General features: G+C 41.5%; 1 protein-coding gene across 1 annotated transcript in view; it reads right to left on the reverse strand.

Annotated features, from left to right (window-relative positions):
• The window catches only part of kcnt1b (potassium sodium-activated channel subfamily T member 1b), an 86415-nt gene extending 70667 nt beyond the window's left edge, over positions 1–15748 (reverse strand). Inside the window, exons 1-2 of the mRNA XM_008276427.1 lie at positions 15692–15748; positions 14629–14796 (exon numbers count right to left, since the gene is read on the reverse strand). Of these exons, the coding sequence (XP_008274649.1) occupies positions 14629–14796; positions 15692–15732 (209 nt within the window). The 5' untranslated portion in view covers positions 15733–15748. The remainder of the gene's footprint in view (positions 1–14628; positions 14797–15691) is intronic.
• Between the last annotated feature and the right edge of the window lie 3522 nt (positions 15749–19270).

Below are 19270 nucleotides of genomic sequence, written 5' to 3' on the forward strand. Positions count from 1 at the left end.
CATGCCAAAACCATCATGAGCCAAATTTCAAAGTTGCATTGTGACATTAATAATGGGCTGTTGGTTGGACCACTTTGCAATGAACTAGTAGACCATAAACACTTGGCCCACTTTGGTGCTGAAGCCCTCATTTATCACGGTAGAAACTATTTAAAAAAAAAAAAAAGTTTAATTTTCATCTTTCTAAGCGTCCTTGAAATACTCCATGACACGCCATTCCACTGGAAAATTCTCTTTAAAAACTAAATCCAAACTTAAAATTACAATATTTTTCTTTATATTGTTGTAGTTTTGAAATATTCATTCTGCCCTTAGTCTGCCACACTGTGTTCACTTTAGCCCTTTTCTATTATTCTATTTTTACAGTCTTAATTTACTACATTTTCTAATTTGTTGTGATTTGGTGTTTTCTTTTTTGTTGCTGTATCAAAATAATTTCCCAGGTCTGGGATAAATAAAGTATTTCTGTTCTATTATGTTATGCTATATTTCATCAAACCACTACACAGGTCTCATTTAAAAATCTGTCAAAACACACTGTTTGGTGAACCTTAAATCACATTGGTAACACTAGTGGGCACTAAGAAAAAGGTTTACACGTTAATTCGACATTTTTCAACACTTGTAAAACGAATAAGACAAATTTCAACCTTCATTTGTTTCCTTTTGAATAATTTATAGTGTAATTGCTTTGTCAAACTGCACAAAGACATTTTTCAGTTCTCTCTGATATGTGCCATGGTTGTTCTGTTTCCATACAGGGCCAGGACTTTATACTGCAGTGAAAAATGAGCCTGCAGTAAGTAGAAACTGCTGGGGCTTCAGAGGGTTAAAATCAGTTCATATTTCTCATCTCCGGTTCATGATCTCGCGGGCCTATTGACAGCCGTACAGGGTGCAGTTTATTCCTAATTCAGCCAGAGCAGCCACACAAGCTCAGCTCTCATTAGTAATGCATTATGGAAGCATATTCACTCTGCATTTATTGCAGATGGCATTTTGGAGTTCAGCCTTCAGGAAACACATTAAATTATCGGTTAATAGTAACCCTGGGATTAATGAGATGGGCCTGTGGATAAATGGTTGCATATTTAATCCCTGAATGGACACGGAAACCTGAGAGGTGAAAGAATAAATAATCATTTTTAATCATCTATATACAGTTGAAACCAGAAGTTTACATACACTGGAGAAAAAGACATAACCTCCTTTTTCTCACCGTCTGACATTAAATCAGACTGAACGTTTCCCGTTTTAGGTCAGATAGGATGAGCAACATTATTTCTGTTTGCTAAATACGAGAATAATGAGAGAGAAAGTTTTTTTTTTTCTTCAAAGTCAGACGTTTTCATACATGTCCTTAGTATCTGGTACATTGCCTTTAAATTACATGACTTGGGTCAAATGTTTTGGGTTTCCTACCACAAGCTTCTCACAATAGTTTGATGAACTCTGGTCCATTCCTCCTGACAGAACTGGTGGAACTAAGTTTGGTTTGTTGGCCTCCTTGCTCCACACGCCTTTCCAGGTCTGCCCACAAATTTTCTACAGGATTGAGATCAGGGCTTTGTGATGGTCACTCCAACACATTGACTTTGTTGTCCTTAAGCCTCTTTGTAAATAATCTGGTGGTATGGTTAGAGTCATTGTCCATTTGGAAGACCCATTTGTACCCAAGCTTTAACTTCTTGGCTGATGTATTGAGATGTTTCTTCAACATTTCCACACAATGTTCTTTCCTCATGATTCCATCTATTTTGTGTAGTGCACTCGTCCCTCCTGCAGTAAAACACCCCCACAACATGATGCTGCCACCCCCGTGCTTCACAGTTGGGATGGTGTTCTCAGGCTTGCAAGCTTCCCTCTTTTTCCTCCAAATGTAACGATGGTCATTATGGCCAAACAGTTCAGTTTTAGTTTTATCAGACAGACTGGACATGTCTCCAGAAATTAAGCTCTTTGTCCCTGTGTGCATTGTAAACTGTAATCTGCTTTGTCATGTTGCTTTTGCAGTAATGTCTTCGTCCTCTCTCAGCAGCCTTTCAGCCAATGTCGGTACAGGACTCGTCTCATTGTGGATAATGGCACTCTCTTACCAGCTTCAGCAGCATCTTCACAAGGTCTTATGTCTTTTTATACAGGGTACGTAAACTTCTGGTTTTAGCCGTGTGTGTAGCTGTGAAACCCACAGAAACCCGGCTCTGTTCTTGTAAAGAGACACGGTTGGAAGTTTATTAGGTACAGTCCTGCAATAAATCCAACTTTTAGGAAGATTTACTTTCTCAGTAGCCAGTAAGTCCTATCTTCATGAGCGCATCATTTACTGCTAAATGTATAGGTTCTGTTTTTGTGTGCACTGTCTGAGAGAGGTGTTGATTTAACTGTGTGGTACTGCTGGAGGCTGCAGTTTGTGGTACTGTTGGACTGTAGTGCATTAAACAGAGTGGATGGACAAAATAAGAGAAACGCCTGCTGATACAATAAGGTTCAACAGAATCGCATCCTCCAAAATTAAGTAAGTGCATGCCTGTAAAGTCACTGGTGAAAATGCTTTGTGTAGGTAGTGAGGCAGATTCCTGTGTACAAATATCAGTGATGGTGTTCTGTCTCCACTCCTATTCCCCATTTGCTAAACAACATTACCCAGCAGTTCAACAGTAATACATTTATTAAAATCTTTACAAAAATATGCTAAAAAATGAACAATGTGGTATTGTTTAATCATCCGAACAAACAAATGTGCTCTGGCAGAGACTGTGTCGCTGTGTTAAATGCTGGTGGGAGTGTGGACCGGTTTCAGCTGACTCTAAGAAAGCAGTCAACGCAATCAAAAAAAAAAAAACTACACAATGAATGGGCTGAGAAAGAATATCAAGAAATGCCAGAGAGTGACAGAGAGGGGGATGCTGACGAGTTGATCAGACAGGTGTAGCAGCACAGATTTGAGCAGAGAGACACTCAGTGGCGAAGTAGAGAATTGCAGATTGTGTGAGGCTGATGATCTAAATTGCCTCAGAGGGAAAAAAAAAAACATACTGTACCAAAAAAAAAAAAAAGAAAGAAAAGGACCAGCATCAGCCAGAGCTGGATTAATGTATTCTATATCTTATGACACAGATGGCAGTATCGCCGTGGGTTTTATCTCCTGAGAGGTTATATTAATGCAGAATCCTTGAACCAGCTGCTCAACCGTTTTACTTATCAGGTACATCACAGACGCTGGTAAAAACCTACGCCAACCAGAAAAAAACTAAACAAAAAAAACCCCAAGATAAACATGCTAATGAAGCATGAAAATAAGCACAGAAAAACAAATCTGATATTTATACTGGAGAAAGTTCTTAAGGTAATGCACTGGGATTATCCAGCCGAGAGGTTTCTGATTCACGCAGGATATTTACATACATTATATCAGCCTCGAGCTGGATTTTGAAGGGGGAGCGAAATGCAAGGACATAGCAAATATGAAAAGAGAGCAGGGGAGCCTATTAGCTGAGTGCTGGGTATAGCCGGTAAAGCATTCCACTTGAAAATGCTTGCCAAAATAGCTGAAAGAATTCTGCAAGATGAGGAACTTCCAGCTGCTCAGATGCGTTTTGGGGACAGAGCTGATGAAAGCAACACCATGGTGCTACTGCTGTCACACTGCTAAGTTGTACAGCTGTAGACAAAATGCACCTGAGGGGCTTCCCTTATAAATATGTGATCATATTCTTGGATGAAAATGTAATTGCCAAAGAGGAAGTAAGTAGATTTAAAAATTATTGTCACTAAGGAGACATGAAAATAGAAGGAATAAGGACTGTCCCTGCATAAAGAGTTTTTTAAAAGGTGAGCTTTGTTCTGACAGTGAGAGCAGACCAAACCCACTGATGGGCCAGATAATTGAAAGGAAAAAAAAAAAAGTCCCGGTGAGCAACCAATCCTCCCCTTAAATCCCCATAATCACTGGGCGCGCCTCAACTACACGCTTCGTGCTGCAGATGGGCGTCGAGAGCTGTGATAATGCTTCCTCTGTCAAAACATATTAAGGCAGTGAGCTGGCGCTGCTGTGGGCGAGCTGTCTGCTTGTGCACAGCATAGCCAGAGAGGAGGAAGAAGTCTAGCCAATGCCACTGGCAGCCTTACACACAGGAGTGAACGCACGCATTCGAGCGCCACGCACACACAGGGATGCTTTCGCTTGCCGACTGCTGTTTCGCCAAAGGCTGTTTCGTGCAAAAAGGCTTGACTACCCATTTATCGGTCACAACCTTATGTTCTGTTCCAGAAGTGAAGACGACTGTGGGAATGTTCACTTGTGTAAATCGAGTATGCCAGAGCCAAAGGTTGATCCGAAATGAAGGGGGGAAAAAAAAGCATTTACTTGTCAAAATGTTTCACAACCTGAAAAGATCAGAAAGAAAGCGGCATAAAAAAAAAAAAAACACTGCTTCAGTTTGTGCAGCATCTATTCATACCATATTGACGCAAGTAAAACTGCTGGTTTACTGCTGTTTGTTTCCTTTCCAGATACAGCTATCATTTTCCTTTGAAATCTCCTTCTAAAAATATGCCAGCTCTTTTATTAGGCCGCACTAATGACAAACGGGCCATGTTCAACAGTTTCATGAATAAAACAAACTGCTCCCAGCATGCCGCTGCGCCAAAAAGAAGTGGTGTTGTCGTCCTCATTTGCATAAAATGGAACAATCAGATTACATTTTCCACCTCATTTACATAGATGTAGATGGACTCGCTTGACTAAGTGAACATCTGCAAAATTTCACAATTGGATAAAACCTGCAATTTTTGAATTTCTTCTCGAATAATAGTGTAACTCACAGTGCAGTCTACACAGTATTGATCATTGTACCATAACAGTTTGAATAAATAATGGCTTCCTTAGTCACATTTTTTATTCTCTTTTCATAACTCAGAGATGCTTACAGGGATCGTACATCAGGCTAATGAATTTCATTGGTACATTTAAATCACTCCTATTTTGTTCATGTTTTGCTAATTTAATGAAGAGATAATTAACAAGAAACTCAGAAAGAAAATCATGAACGCATTAAAAACTGTCACATAATGTCATTATTCTGTTGTTAAGGCTGGAAAAACGCATTACAAAAGGCCGTAAGAAGCTTATGGCACAGCATTGATCTTATATCTACAGTATGCTGTGTAAAGCCCAGTTCTACTTTTAAAAGGGATTTGAATTTCCAAAGCCTGAATAAAAAAGTCATGAGCAGGCAGCACTTGCAGCTGATTAGAGTTCAGTGTAATACTGTGCTTATGTTCCCTAACGTAGAATATATTAAAGAGGAATGACAAAGAATGTGTTTAAATGAACAGAGAAAAGTGTTAGAAACGGAAAACCCTACAGAATGCCAAAGTAAACAGACTGAAAGCAAATAAAAAACATCAAGAGATTGGTAGAGAGTATAGATATTTGAAAAGCCTGCCAGTGGGTGCTTTTCTAAAATAATGCTGCAAATCCGTGATCAGTGAACCATATGATATTGATTATGAAACATTTTCCTGATTGCCTTAGCCAGGAGCATATCAAAACAGGCAAACAAGCACAGCACCACAATCAAAATACAAATAAGAGACAGTATTCATTAACCACTATTTCAGGGTATTATAATCAAGGCAAAAAAAAGGTGTTTATTTTGCAATTTAAAGCAGCTTTAGGCTTCATGCCTTGCAAATTTGATTGAATCTCTCCGAAACACTGGAAGAAGGTGTTCTGCAGTTCCTGAACGATCCTCCGTGTGGAGCTGCACGTCTCAAACACAGCACTCTCAAACACTGGAACCCCCCTACCCTGTGCTGACAACCTCATGCAAATGTCTCCGTCATCACAGCTGCTTATTAAACTCTGACAAGCCAACTCCACCGATGCTAATTAAGTTGGCAAGACAAAGCACGGGAGCTAAACGGCAAATGCACCAGAGATTTCAGAGCACACAATGCGATGGCCCAGAAGAGAAAGAAATTCTGAGGGGTAAATCAAATCTATTTTTTTTTCCCTCTGCGCACCACCCCCCCTTGACGATTCTCCCTTTTACAGGCTACCTTTAATTGTCCCTCCCATTTGAGCTATCCCTCTGAGACTGTGCACACAGCAACTGTAATGATCCAAATGATTTCATAGGAAGACCAATAAAAGCCCTTCAGGAGAGCAGCACGCTCATTCTTCTCTGTTCAAGCATGTTGTGTCACTTTCACTAATACCGCCGCTGTGTTAAAGGGAAATAAATCTGAGCAGAAATTGCTGAAATGGAGCCCTCTACAAATTGAGCTTTTCAGGGATGCAACGCCTCGGCGAGCTCTCATTTATGCTGTTCACACATTCCAGTTTGCTGCACAAATCCTCAGAGAAACCCATCCCCATAGAATGTGATAAAACAGACAGTGGAGTGGACAACAAGTGTGGGGCTTCGTCGTGAGGATGAAAACCCACTGCATGTAAAGACACACCACCGCTCTGCTGCTGATGAGAGCAGGTCTGGCGTCCTTTAAGTGTCGCCCACCCACTCTGCGCTGATGGTGATGACTAATGCCACCTATGGTCTAAATTGCAAGTTCTGTTTGCTAAGCGGAAATGTGCACGCCGCCAGCAAACAACACTCATACTTTTAAAGCACATCAGGCTTTGAGGTGAGATGACGTGTGGAAACTGTAAGGTCTCGGTTTGAGATGGAGAATGTCTCATGCTGTTTGAGTTGCTTTTCTCTTTCTTTATCACTGCAAGCTAAAAAAAATAAAGAAATAAAATATATATATAGTATATGAAGTATATGAAGATGCTTATTTAATCTGCACGGTAGCTACAGCTGATTTAAACTGCTAGCAAAAGCTGTAATTTGTTGCCATTGCAAGAGTTTGTAAAATGATACCATACACTAACAGGATTCCACTTATGCTTGATAAAAAGATTACATGAAGCCAGCCTAAAGCCACAGGAAGCAATATCCTTACACTGCTCTCAATTTATACAGGTATTAAAGAAAGAAGAAGAAAGATATGAACTGCCGCTGTAAATCTAAAATGAGCAGGATGTTGGAATTGACTCTGCAGTGCGAGCCTGTTAGTCCTCCAAAGACTTATTGGTCCAAGCCATCCTCCTCTTCATAGTGTCACACATCACCGTCTGCCTCCTTTCTCTCCGCTCCTTTGTCCTCCTATCTGTCATCTACTCGATCCTACACTTTGCCTCCTTCCTCTGGGTTTTTGTGTTCCTTCTGTTCCTCATCTCCCTCTTTTTGTCTTTGTTCTCCATCTTATCAGCCCCCTAAACTCACTCACATGGAAATCATCCAGGCATCAAATCCCAGTAGTCACTTCTGCCACAGAATCAGTGCAAACAAACAGCTGCTGCCAGTAACGGTGCACAATTATTGTCTCATGTCGTTTTATTTTGCTTGGAGTTTGGTTCTGCAATGTCTGCCTGCATGGAGGGGGGCAAGAAACTAAACAAAGGATGCAAAGAGGTGCAACCCCTTCATACCGAAGCTTTTGATTTAGAAGAAATGTAGTGTCAGTAGAAAACTTGTGGCTTCAGAAAACTCAGCAACTTGGATTTATGAGATGTATCAGAAATACATGAGAATACATTGTGCTTCTGAAAAGCTGTCACGTCGGAGATAAAAGATTTTCACGGCAATGCGACGGAATGATCCACGTCTGAGTCTAGCTGTTGTTTGACAGCAGATTCTGCGTCAGTGCTGGATCGCCGTTCCAAGTGCCACTATTTGACTCACGCGGAGGTGTTAAGAGTCGATTTAGTGACCAATTAACACTGCTCTGTCGACACTACTTTCAGATGCATCCTGCCTTGATTAGAGGAGAAAAACCCCAACAAGATTAGACGCAGAGGGAAGATAGATGTGGCTAATTTTCCTCCCGCTGCACTTTCTGTTTTCAAACCTGACGGCACGTATACAAGTATTTGGTGGCTTGTTTCTATTTCTGACTTTGACTGAGGTAAGCCCCCTCCTCTCCTCCCCTCCGCTGGCTGACAGACCAAGAAGTAAACCCACATATACACACACACACACTCAGATGTATAATCAGACACTCACAGGTGCACACAGCAGCGTGCCCACCTTCGGAGCGCACACACCAACACCTGCGCAAACAATACTCGCACAGACACACACACCGATTGCTTGTCAAACCCACGACTTCGGTGTGATTGCTCCTCTCCAGCACCCACACAGCCAAGTCGTCATTATGGCCCTCTGACACCCAACCCTGGAGATAATGACAGCCCAGGAGGGAGATCCCCCCCCTCCTCACGTACGCATCCACACTATACACCCACATCCACACCGCAGACACAAATAGATGAACGGAAATGCAAGGACACACTAACTCTGACAGCACAGAAGGGCTAATGCTGCTGGAGCGTCACATACTGACAAACTTGCTTTTGCCCACAGACATATAAAAAAAAACACACCAGGAAACACAACCGGGCACCTTTTCACACACAATGAGTTCACATCAGTGCAAAAAAAACAAAAAAACAAAAAACGTTCTGCTCTTTTATGACCCAGGTCTTGCTTTCCCAGTTCTGTTAAAATTCGAGGACACTACAGTCTAACAGCAGCCGAGGAGGTTTAAGTGGTGCAAATGATCCGACGGATTGCAGAAAAATCCTCAGTTCAGCCATGTTATCTAAATTATGTAAGCAGAATTGGGTGGCAATAACACTGCATGGCACTAATGAGATTTTGTCACATTTTTGTGAGCTTCCATAAAAGTTGATCCATTAGATTTTTTTTTGCCTTGTAGAAGACCAGGCATTCCCAAAAAGATGCATTCCCATCATGGTGAACAGGATGATCATCACTGCAGAAAATAAAGGGATACACTAAAGTGTGCAAAGCTCTTAGTATTCTTAGTAATTTCTTATGAAGTTCTCTAAACAACAAAGCACATTATTATTTTTTTATTTTTAATTGCCAAAATGGCATCTTTAATCATAGAAAAAAAACTGTAGAACAGGCAGAATCCTTGGATACTAACTTTCTAGCAGTCTGTGAACTACTGATCGGCAACGTATAGTTTCACCTGAAACCTTCACAGAATCTAACTCTAAAATCATATTTCACCATGATCCCTTTAATCTGCATCTCTCATTCAAAAATTCCCCAAAAACTGTTTACTCCACATAGATTCTGCAAAAAGCGGAAAAAAAATGAGTGACTCAGCTGTGACCAAGAGTCACAGGACCAAAAAAAACAAGGCGATCTTTCGGTTGCACTGGGCTGAACTGCAGGCAGTGTTTACACAGAGCAGACAGGAGACAAATACGGAAACAATAAAGGTAAGTGCAGTCCAGAACACAGGTAATTCAGATATACATTAGGGACATACAGTTTCAGATTGAAAAAAAGAATGTATAGTGCCATTGTAAGTACCTGAAAGAGAAATGAGAGAATGGAACCTGGGATTTTTTAGAGCTCATTTGTAGGCAGCATCCTATTTGAATCAAGTTTTTCCAGTTGATTTAATGAAACTGCAACTGCTTGATATGTGTCTCAAGCAAAGAAAAATACTTGGAAACCATTGCATTAAGTCATTCTGGGCAACGTTGCAAATCAGCGAGGAGGTGTGCTTTATGGAAATAGGTGACATTTAAAAGATTTTTGTATTAAGGCCAAGAAACCTGAGTTGTCAGGTACTTAATTTGATGGATTACAATGTTCCTATCTGGATATTGAATCCCACAGTCTCCTATTTGATTTTTCATACAACTCAATATATTACAACATTGGAATTTAAAATAACAAGCACCTTCATCACTCTCTCCTTTCAGATGGGCTGCTGCAAAGCCACACATGTGTTCTCCTTGTTCAAAACTGACTGTAGTCACCACATATGCAATTTTCAGTGCAATGGACAGCAGTAAGGGGTGTTTCAGAAATAAATGTTAAACTATCCATCCATCCATTATCTATACACCACTTAATACTCACTAGGGTCGAGGGGGGGCTGGAGTCCAACCCAGCTGACTCAGGGTGAAGGCAAGGGACACCCTGGACAGGTCACCAGTCTATCACAGGGCTACACTTAGAGACAGACAACCAAGCACACTCACATTCACACCTACGGACAATTTAGAATCACCAATTAACCTCAACATGTTTTTTTTTTTGGACTGTGGGAGGAAGCCGGAGAACCTGGAGAGCATGCAAACTCCACACAGAAAGGTCCCAGGTGTCCTCACCGGGACGCAAACCAGCGGCATTCTAGCTACAAGGTGATGGTGCTAACCACTGAGCCACTTTGCTCCCAATGTTAAACTAAACAATCTTTATATTATGAAATACTCATGTTTTGATCATCTATTCATAACCATTTGCCCATACATTAACTTTGTCCCAGCCTAATGTGTGCCTGACATAGAAGAGTTTAATAGGTGCATCACATGTGCGAGCCAAACAGCATGAGCTTTGTTTATGGGGTCAAAGAGGGGCCACATGGAAAGGATCCAGAGCCATATGAGAAGCCGTGTTTAAGAAGCGCTGAAACATAAATCATATAATGTCCTCACACTATGAACATGCCACAAAGATAGCCTCGAAAACAATGAATAAGAAAACTAATTTGATTTACACACACCCTGTGTTCCCACTCAGCAAGCAAACATTATAGCTACCAGGCCTGGATATATCCGCCACGCGCTCACATCATTTAGCCAATCAGATCAGAAGCCCCAGCCAGCCGCCAGCTAATCTCAGATTATTTTGGTGTGAATTTGGTGGCGGCTGCAAGGTCAGCTGGAACTGTGGCCGAGGACGGAGAGAAGAGCGAGGAAAGTGTGGCTAATGATGGAGCTGAAACAACTACTCAATTAGGCATCAACTATTTAATTAAAGACCATTTATTTATCAATAAATCAGTTTAAACAAGTATTTAAGAAAAAAAAGATTCTGATTTTGACCTCTTAATTTAGATAGTTTTTCTCTTTTTTTGCTCTTTCTATGAGAGCAAACTAAATCTCTTTGGGTTGTGGACAAAACAAAACACTGAAGGACGTCGTGTTGGTCTTTAGGAAACACCATGCAACATTTTTTATGCTTTTCTAACATTTTATAGACCAAACAACTAATTGATTAACTGCGAAAACAAACAGAAATTGCAAGTGGCAGCCTAAGTTGATAAAGCAGCAGTTTATTATTATTATGTTATTATTTGGAATTATTTTAGATTTACTACCTGAAACATAAACATAAAGCACAAACAATTCAAATTAATCCATTCATTTTCTTTGGACTTATTCAGAGTCAGATCAGAGGCAGACTAAGACATCCCTCTCCCTCACAATGTTTTCCAGCCAGACCACAAAAACAAGATTTGAAAGAAAGCAGGGGAAATTAAATTTTACTTTCTTACGGTTACGTCTCATTAGAATCAATATTCTGTTTCACTGGTTGGGTATTTGCATACACTTTGTTACATAAAAGAGCACTAAAAATAATGAATTTAAAGTCGGTATTCAGTGTGCATAGCCTATTCAGTTTTGGGGTCTAAAATAGCTTTTAAAGCAGTCACAAAAAGGAACTGCATACCAAGTCACGACATAATTGCAACGCTGAACTACTGCTTGAACTCAGCTATTGAATTATTAGTTATTGCACATTCCAGAGTTTCCCAACGGGCATTTTAAAGTACAGTGTTCTCCGTTTGCACACAAGACTGACCAATGGAAACAAGTTACTTTAATCTTTATCTTACCATAAATGCTGTTGTACTGCATTTCCTGTATGAGATAGCTGAAAGATTCCCGATTGACTCCATACCGTACAATATTCCCTTACTGTGCAGCATACTCATTTTAATCAGCTTGTTTTTTAGGTTCTAAGAGTCAAAGGTTTTTCCATGACAACAATTCCATGATACATTTTAGCTGACTTTGAAAACCTGCTGCCACAGTGAGTTCAGTATGTTCGGTGAGTCACTGCTGCCTGGGAGTCGTTGAACCCACTGCTTTTTACCCTGAAAACCCACTATGACGGATGCAAGGAAACAGATGCAAAAGGCCATCAGGGCAGAGGGGGGGTGCTGATTCTCCCTCTGGGGCATAATTTGTTTTCAGGCTTCACACTCGACGAGGCATCAGCGCAGGAAATAATCAACATCTCAACCCAAGAGCACGCAAATGATCAACCAAGAAATAGAGCATCACCGATGGCCAGTGACATCGTCTGTTTGAATTTCCACTCCAGCGCTCGGAAACTAGCGATTACTCTACACTACACCATCAATAAGGGCATATACTAATAACACACACTGTGCATAGGTGTGTGCGTGTGTGTGTGTGTGTGAGAGAAACTGTATCTTACAGTCTCTTATATAGATCTGTGACAAAACCTAGCATGCACACATATGCGGATGCAAACACACACACACACTCAGGCATACGTGTGTTGGTAGCCCAGCAACAAGCCCTAATTACCCTTTGCAATTGACTAGTGATCAGCGAAACTATTCATAAGGGACACACTGTATGAAACATTCACACAAACACACACGAGTACACGCAGACGCACACGTGAACTACAAACAAAACTACACATGCAACTTCCCACTGCTCCATTACCACACTCAAGGTCGACTAGACACACATGCATACACACACTGTACGCTGACTGCATTTCCATGGAATTAATGTCCTGTAATCTATACTGTGAGCTAGCGTTTCATTATCTGGCTTAAACCAAGTGAATGGTATTGACAAAAAACTAAGCAATCTGTCGTCGACTACAGCGAAATCCCTGCATCCTTTGAGAAAGGACAAAGAGTGGTGGTCAAATACTGTACCGCTGCTCTAAATGTTATGTGCGCATGAAGGTCCTGCCTTGATATAAAACATACTGACATCGGTTTACTGCAGAGAGCCCCAGAGACAGCAGGTGACAGACAGAAAGTAAGAGTGAGAAAGAGAGAGAGAGCGCGTATGGTTCCTGAACTGAATTTGTATTTACTGACATGTAGAATTCTTGGTTTAGAGATAAATTTTTACAAGACGTAATAACAATTTTCCCCTTGGTAACAAGATTCGGATCAGAGAGCTAATCACAACACACAAAAAGCCACACGCAGAAGGTTATCGACTACGTTCTGAAACAGCGCTGCTGCTGACGAGCCTGCATTTGAGAGATAACATACACAAGGTTCGCTCTGTCAGATTCTAACACTGATAAACTTATAAAATCAGCGGTACCATTGCAGCCGGCTTTACAAACCAACATGAGGAATATTTAAATGGGAACCCGGGGTAATGGTGCACCAACACCGTATGCAGACAGTTTTGTGTGATACATAAATTAGGGATGATACAAAGTCAATACTATGGGATACAAAGGTTCTGTAATTATCAAATCCTCAGGAAAATAACAAAACTGCAGCTACAGTGTCTAAACGGCTGGATAAAACTGGCTTTTCAAAAGAGCTGACCCTTTCAGTTGAAGCAAGACGGCTGTCTTTTTGTTTTTCTTTGTTCAGTGTATTGACGAAGCAGCTTGGGATCCCTCAAGGCTACAATCTTACCCGATTTCAATCAACCATGTCTATCGTCAAACACCCTCAGGGCACAGGCTCCTGCTGATATTAATGGACTACAGCAGTCCTCGGAAGTTCCTCTAATAAGCAGTACTTTGCTATATCTTGAAATTTACTGGCAAATCAACAGGATGGCTATAAAGCACTCTATCTGATCTTTGCAAGCCAATATTCAAGCGGCTGCTGATCCTTTAGTGAGATGGCTTCATTTCAGCACCACGGAGAGCGCCGCGGTACTCAGCCGTGGCTGAGGCGAAGTCTTCCCCTCCTGGGCGGCAAACAGCATCTGCCCGTCTGATTCTCCAACCGCAGCAATAACTGAACTCTGAGGAGACTCCCAAACACTCAAGGGCCAAGGGATTGGATATTTCATGCTCAGTTTAAAAAAACATATGAAAATGTATTCTCACACCAGCGATACCCTGAGATAAAGAACAAATCTAGTCTATACATGTAACTCTAAACCTATTTTGTGTGTGGTTATCATGTTTCAGTGGAAAGCACATCAAATACAGCATCAGGTTTGGACAATCCTTTAGAATCCAATCAGGAAAGAAAGACTTTTTTCCCCCTAAACGCACTTGTGAAATTAACAAGGGTCAAATAAATCATTTAAAGGGCCAGGGTATCCATTTCCCTGTTGTTTTTGCATAAATAGTCTACAGTGCAACGCAGTCACAAGGTCTGTACAAGTGGCAAGACTCCTTTTCCACTACAAAGCCTCTTACGCCTCCATTTCTATTTCTATTGCTCGATCCACCTACACATAAAAAAAAAAAAAAACATTGGCTGAAAACAAGTCCCGCCACGTCTCTCAGGGGTTGTTATGGCAAGTCATTCTGGGTAATGTAGGAAACAGTAAGCAGAGGCAGCTTGGAGAAAAGCAGATACAGCAATATACACTACACACTCAACGTAAAACAACTCCTGGTGTGTCCTCAAGATTCCAGGGAGATCCGAGTAGAGTAATGAACACACACAGACACACAAATGCACCTCCAGGAATATCCCTGGGCAGCCACTCATGTGTTAAAGTGCATAAACCAACAGTGCTTTTAATGCTACCTGTCATCATTCTGAAACGTCTGGTCCCCCAGCAGCAAGTCCCTGAAGCGGTAGCGAGGTGGAAGAGGAGGCACCTCTGTGTCCACTTCCGCCATCTTGAGAGCTGAGATGTCCAGAATTACGCCTGAGTTACTGCTGTTGTTTTTCTGCAAGGTCTCAGTGGAGGTCCTGCACGACGAGAAGGACAAGAGAAGCATCTGTTAATCAACGTGTGTGCTTTGGTGGTACAATGGTGACATTTCAGCGTGATTCTTACAAGCTGACAACAAGATACAACAATAAGCAGTATATATATTGGATGTGAGGCATTGGCCGAAAAGTCGATTACTGGGGTGAAGATTTAATGCTCTAGGAAATGTAAGGGCAGTTACGGTTGTATAATAAGTAATCAATACTTGTTTACAGTGAAAGCTCTTATTGTTCAGGGGGAAGGACTATGAATTACGCTGCACGGAAATCCCCACATGCCAATTTATGCATCTGGGACAAAACGGGGGGAAAAAAGGAAGAAAAAGGCTCCATTATCTGTTCCATGAAACTGTAAGTAAACGTGGCATGTATTTACAGAGGATGACATACTACAGCAAGAACAACTGTCAGTGTTTACATAATGACAAGCCTTGCCCCTGCTATTGGAATGGTTCTGCTTAACAGCTTCAACACAGATTTGTGAAAGAAACGCTAAATATGGACCTTATTCTCCGAGTCAAAACCTGTCATGCATAACAGTCTGAACCGGATGATTTGATGTAACCGACCTATTTCACACACACATCATGTATTATTAAACTAAATAAAAACCAACATGTACAATTGCATGCATTATTCAAAAAGAAAAAAAAGGAGTAATTCTTCCATCATTAAAGTGGACACAGTCAGAAATAGGTTATCAACAGAGACAAGTGTGAAAGAGGCAGCCCACGTACTTCAACATAACAATGTGTGTTCGTGGTTGCCAGTGTACAGTGGCGGTTATGCATCCCTGTGTATGTACTGTATATGCATTCCCTTCTTATCACACAGTGTCATAAGAAGTGGAAAATTATGTGCTTTAGGAAATTACCTGTCACCATGGGAACTCGATGATCGGCGTGGAGGGCTCATGACTGCCTCTGGTGGGGGGGCTTTGAGTGACATATGATAAAGACGGAGGAAGAAGAAAGACAGGAAGACAGTTTAAACGCACTTCTTAGAAATCCACCTTTTTAAGACCTAGAGAGAATGTAATATGATTATATTGGCTGCCTGTTTCGCAGCTTAACTCTACTCAGAGTTCGACGAGCTCGCCCAAACTTGCTGCTCTGTAAATGGGAGCGGGATTACTCTGCCAAACTTTAATGCAACGGCACAGATTAATATTAATGTGCTCACTGTCTCACACATCTCCGATTAAAGGTGTTTCATTATTTATGGCGTGTAAGTGGAAAGAAGCAATTCAGACAGATCAATCTGTTAATGAAGACACACGAGTGTACGCTTTAATTTATACAACTATAGCGAGGAGGGAATTAAGCACATTTTCTGAAGCAAACGAGAAAGAGGAAAGCTACTTCAGAAATAAGACACAGGCTTTTCAACCATACCTGCAATGTATGTACAATTTATGAATGCATGCTCTCTTTGGTTGGTGTACGTGCTTCTACTAGACAGACTCCATGCTGAGCTTTCTTTACAGATGTCTTTACATGTCCAGCCACAAGGTTTTATCTGCAGATCCTGTTGAGATTGCTTTGACTTCCTGCTAAATCATCTACAGAGGAAATAATAAGTGGGTAATACAGAGCTGTGTGTTAGTGTGTGTCTGTGTGTGGTCATCATAGTACAGTGTGGGCAGCCTTGAGTGGGCTAATAGCACCCAGAGACATGCTCTCCCTGATTAGCAGTGAAAGTGCAGACCCTCAGAAGTGCAGACAGAGAAAGGAGAGCGAGGAGACAACAAATGAGTGCACTGGAGAGGAGGAAAGAAACAGAAGTCAGGAAATAAAAGGAGGTGAATGCAAAAGATTAAGATGTCCTTAACATGTCCTTTACTGTGGGAGAAAGGAGAAAAGATAACTCTACAGCCAACATGCAGGTAAAATACGCTTTGTCCCCACAAAAACTGCAGTCTGCAGCCTTTGAGAGCCGGCTTAATGGATGAGACAAAGTAACCACAATAACAGGGAACTGAGATGCTCCCGGTTAGAGGCTGTCTCCACTTAATGGGAGAGAATAACATGGGATTCAGACCAAGAAAGCAGATGGAGCGAGGAGAAACATGTGCAGAGAAGCCATAAAATTGGTCCCTAGATAAATACAAGGAACCAGGGTGAGAAGAAGAATGAAACAGCTGACTTACATGGTCTGTAAAAATATGCAGTCCTTCCATATATCACAAAAGGCACATGCAAGGCGTACTGTCCTTGAGACTACAACGCATCAGCAATATGTAGACGCAATAAACTGCATTTTCCCACATGCATCCTTTAGACAAAGGTTAATTTCTGAAAAACAGTTGTCAGACTGACATAAATTAGAAAAAAAAGTTTATGACAACACAAAATCAGGCTACAAACACATATTTACTTAGTGCAATCACATTTAGAGATCCTAAACTCACATAAATAAAATAAAGTTTGCAGCCTGACTTTGTGCTGTCATGACCAAACATGCATTTACTTACTCCAGTCACATTTAGAGAAAAAGTAAAGCGTATGGCTGATCGACCAACACATCTGCAATTAAGTCCCCTGCAAAATATCAGGGTGGGCCAATGCAATACATCACACAGGACCGATTAAAACAGAAAAAATGAGGAGTAGCATTCATTCATACTATCTGCATGGTAGATGTAGGTTTAAGAGAGGATGCGGGGGGTAAATAACAAAGTGCATTAGTCCCAACCCAAAATATGAAAGGAGCAAAGATCTTTCCTATTTAATCATTGTGCATGGAATTTGTGTTGTCTTTTACATAAATAAATACATTCCCACCATATACAGAAGCAGAAAGTGCACAAATTGGTTTTTTTTGGGTTTTTTTTTAAGATCAGAAGGATGCAGGAAACTGATGCTCATCATCTCCTGAGAGAGGATGCCAACACCCCAACTCAACGTGGAAACAGACACAAGAAAAGTAAACCGTTTAACTTCTACAGTTTTATCCCATAAAGAGCAAAAAGCAGCACAAGCACCAGCTTCCTTTGGGGTACACAATATTAAGTAAAACTTAACAATGAGCACAAACAACTTGGGAGTAAAGTGGCAGAACAAACATGCTACACTGCTTCTTGCTAACTTCTTCCTTTACCTGGCTGTGTTCCAGTTTTCTCACCGAGCTCCCGTCACCGTAAACATGGCTTTGGCTTGGACAACCTCCACAAAGTGTCCGTACAGCATCGCCTGTGCGTTGGAGGACGTTTCCCAACAACGAGTCCCCGCCAAAGCGCCGTCATTGTCGGAAAGTGGCAGTTAGCAGAAAGGGGGAGGGAAGTCAACTGGACAGGTCAGGTGGCAAACGGACTTAGCTTAACTGGTCAGTTACTTCAAATAAATGCGCTTTCGGATTTTTAAAAAAAACACAATTTCGAAAAAGCTAGCTTCCTGCTACAACTTAGCTCGCTCCTTTTAAAGCGCTAACGAAATTAAGTCCCGGTACTCAGCGCTGATTGGCTGCCACGCCTTCGAAACCGTTATTAATTCATCGCACACCTTACGGTTGATTTAAATATCAATGCGCGAAACCGGAACCAATAAGAACCTCCCGCGGCCAATAACCGAGAGACTTCACCGTCGCTTAGCAACAACTTTGTTTGCTACGAACTACATCGCTCGGCGGAGGGGAGGGGAGAGGATTGGACGTTATTTTTGATCCCACGCTGTGTTTTTCGACTTGATTTTCCACTTGCCTTCTTCTTTTTAATTAGCCCGCTATCCCGTGGAACCGTTTCCCAGCTGCTGTTACATAACAACCCGCCGTAAGTACCGCTTCTTCTCCCTTACTGTGTGTTCCGCCATCAGATATAAGGGCATCATGTAATCTCCCCTCTGGCTCCACATGCTTCATTCCCCGCCAGCATCAGCATCCTCTCCTCCCCAGGACCAGGAGCAGGGAGGAGGGCGCTGATTTCAGCCAACCTGAAGTCACCTCCTTCCCCCTCTATACCGGTGCCTCGCCATCTACCGGGCAACCGTGAAATAATTCCGTGTCTTGGTGAGGATGCGTCTGAAGCTGACGGGAAACTTCTCATTAAAAGAAAAGGGCTTTTAGTGAAATGAGTGATTCTAACAATAGATACTGTAATTCTATTTTGTCATGGTATTTGCAGAGCCTGTTGTGCAAAGTGCAATTAGATTTGTCTGATTGCAAAGTTGCATGGCAGTGGTTTAATGTAGATAAATGATAAAAAATCAGGGCTGCTTCGTCTGTTTTTTTATGAACAACATCATGGTGTGAAATGCCAGTCCAGTGTATGTACACAGTGTCCTCATCAGTCAGAGTCATCTGGTGGAAAGAGATGGCAAGTGCAACTTTGCTTCTACTTGTGAATGATGCACTGGTGCAGCCTTACAGTTACATATCAGACACGAAAACACATCAGACCAACGCTTCAAATGGCTTCATTTAAAAAACAAAACAAAAAAATGTAATTAGACCACATCAG

This window comes from Stegastes partitus, unplaced genomic scaffold (genome assembly GCF_000690725.1).
Source record: "Stegastes partitus isolate 25-593 unplaced genomic scaffold, Stegastes_partitus-1.0.2 Scaffold71, whole genome shotgun sequence".
NCBI classification, from domain to species: domain Eukaryota; kingdom Metazoa; phylum Chordata; class Actinopteri; family Pomacentridae; genus Stegastes; species Stegastes partitus.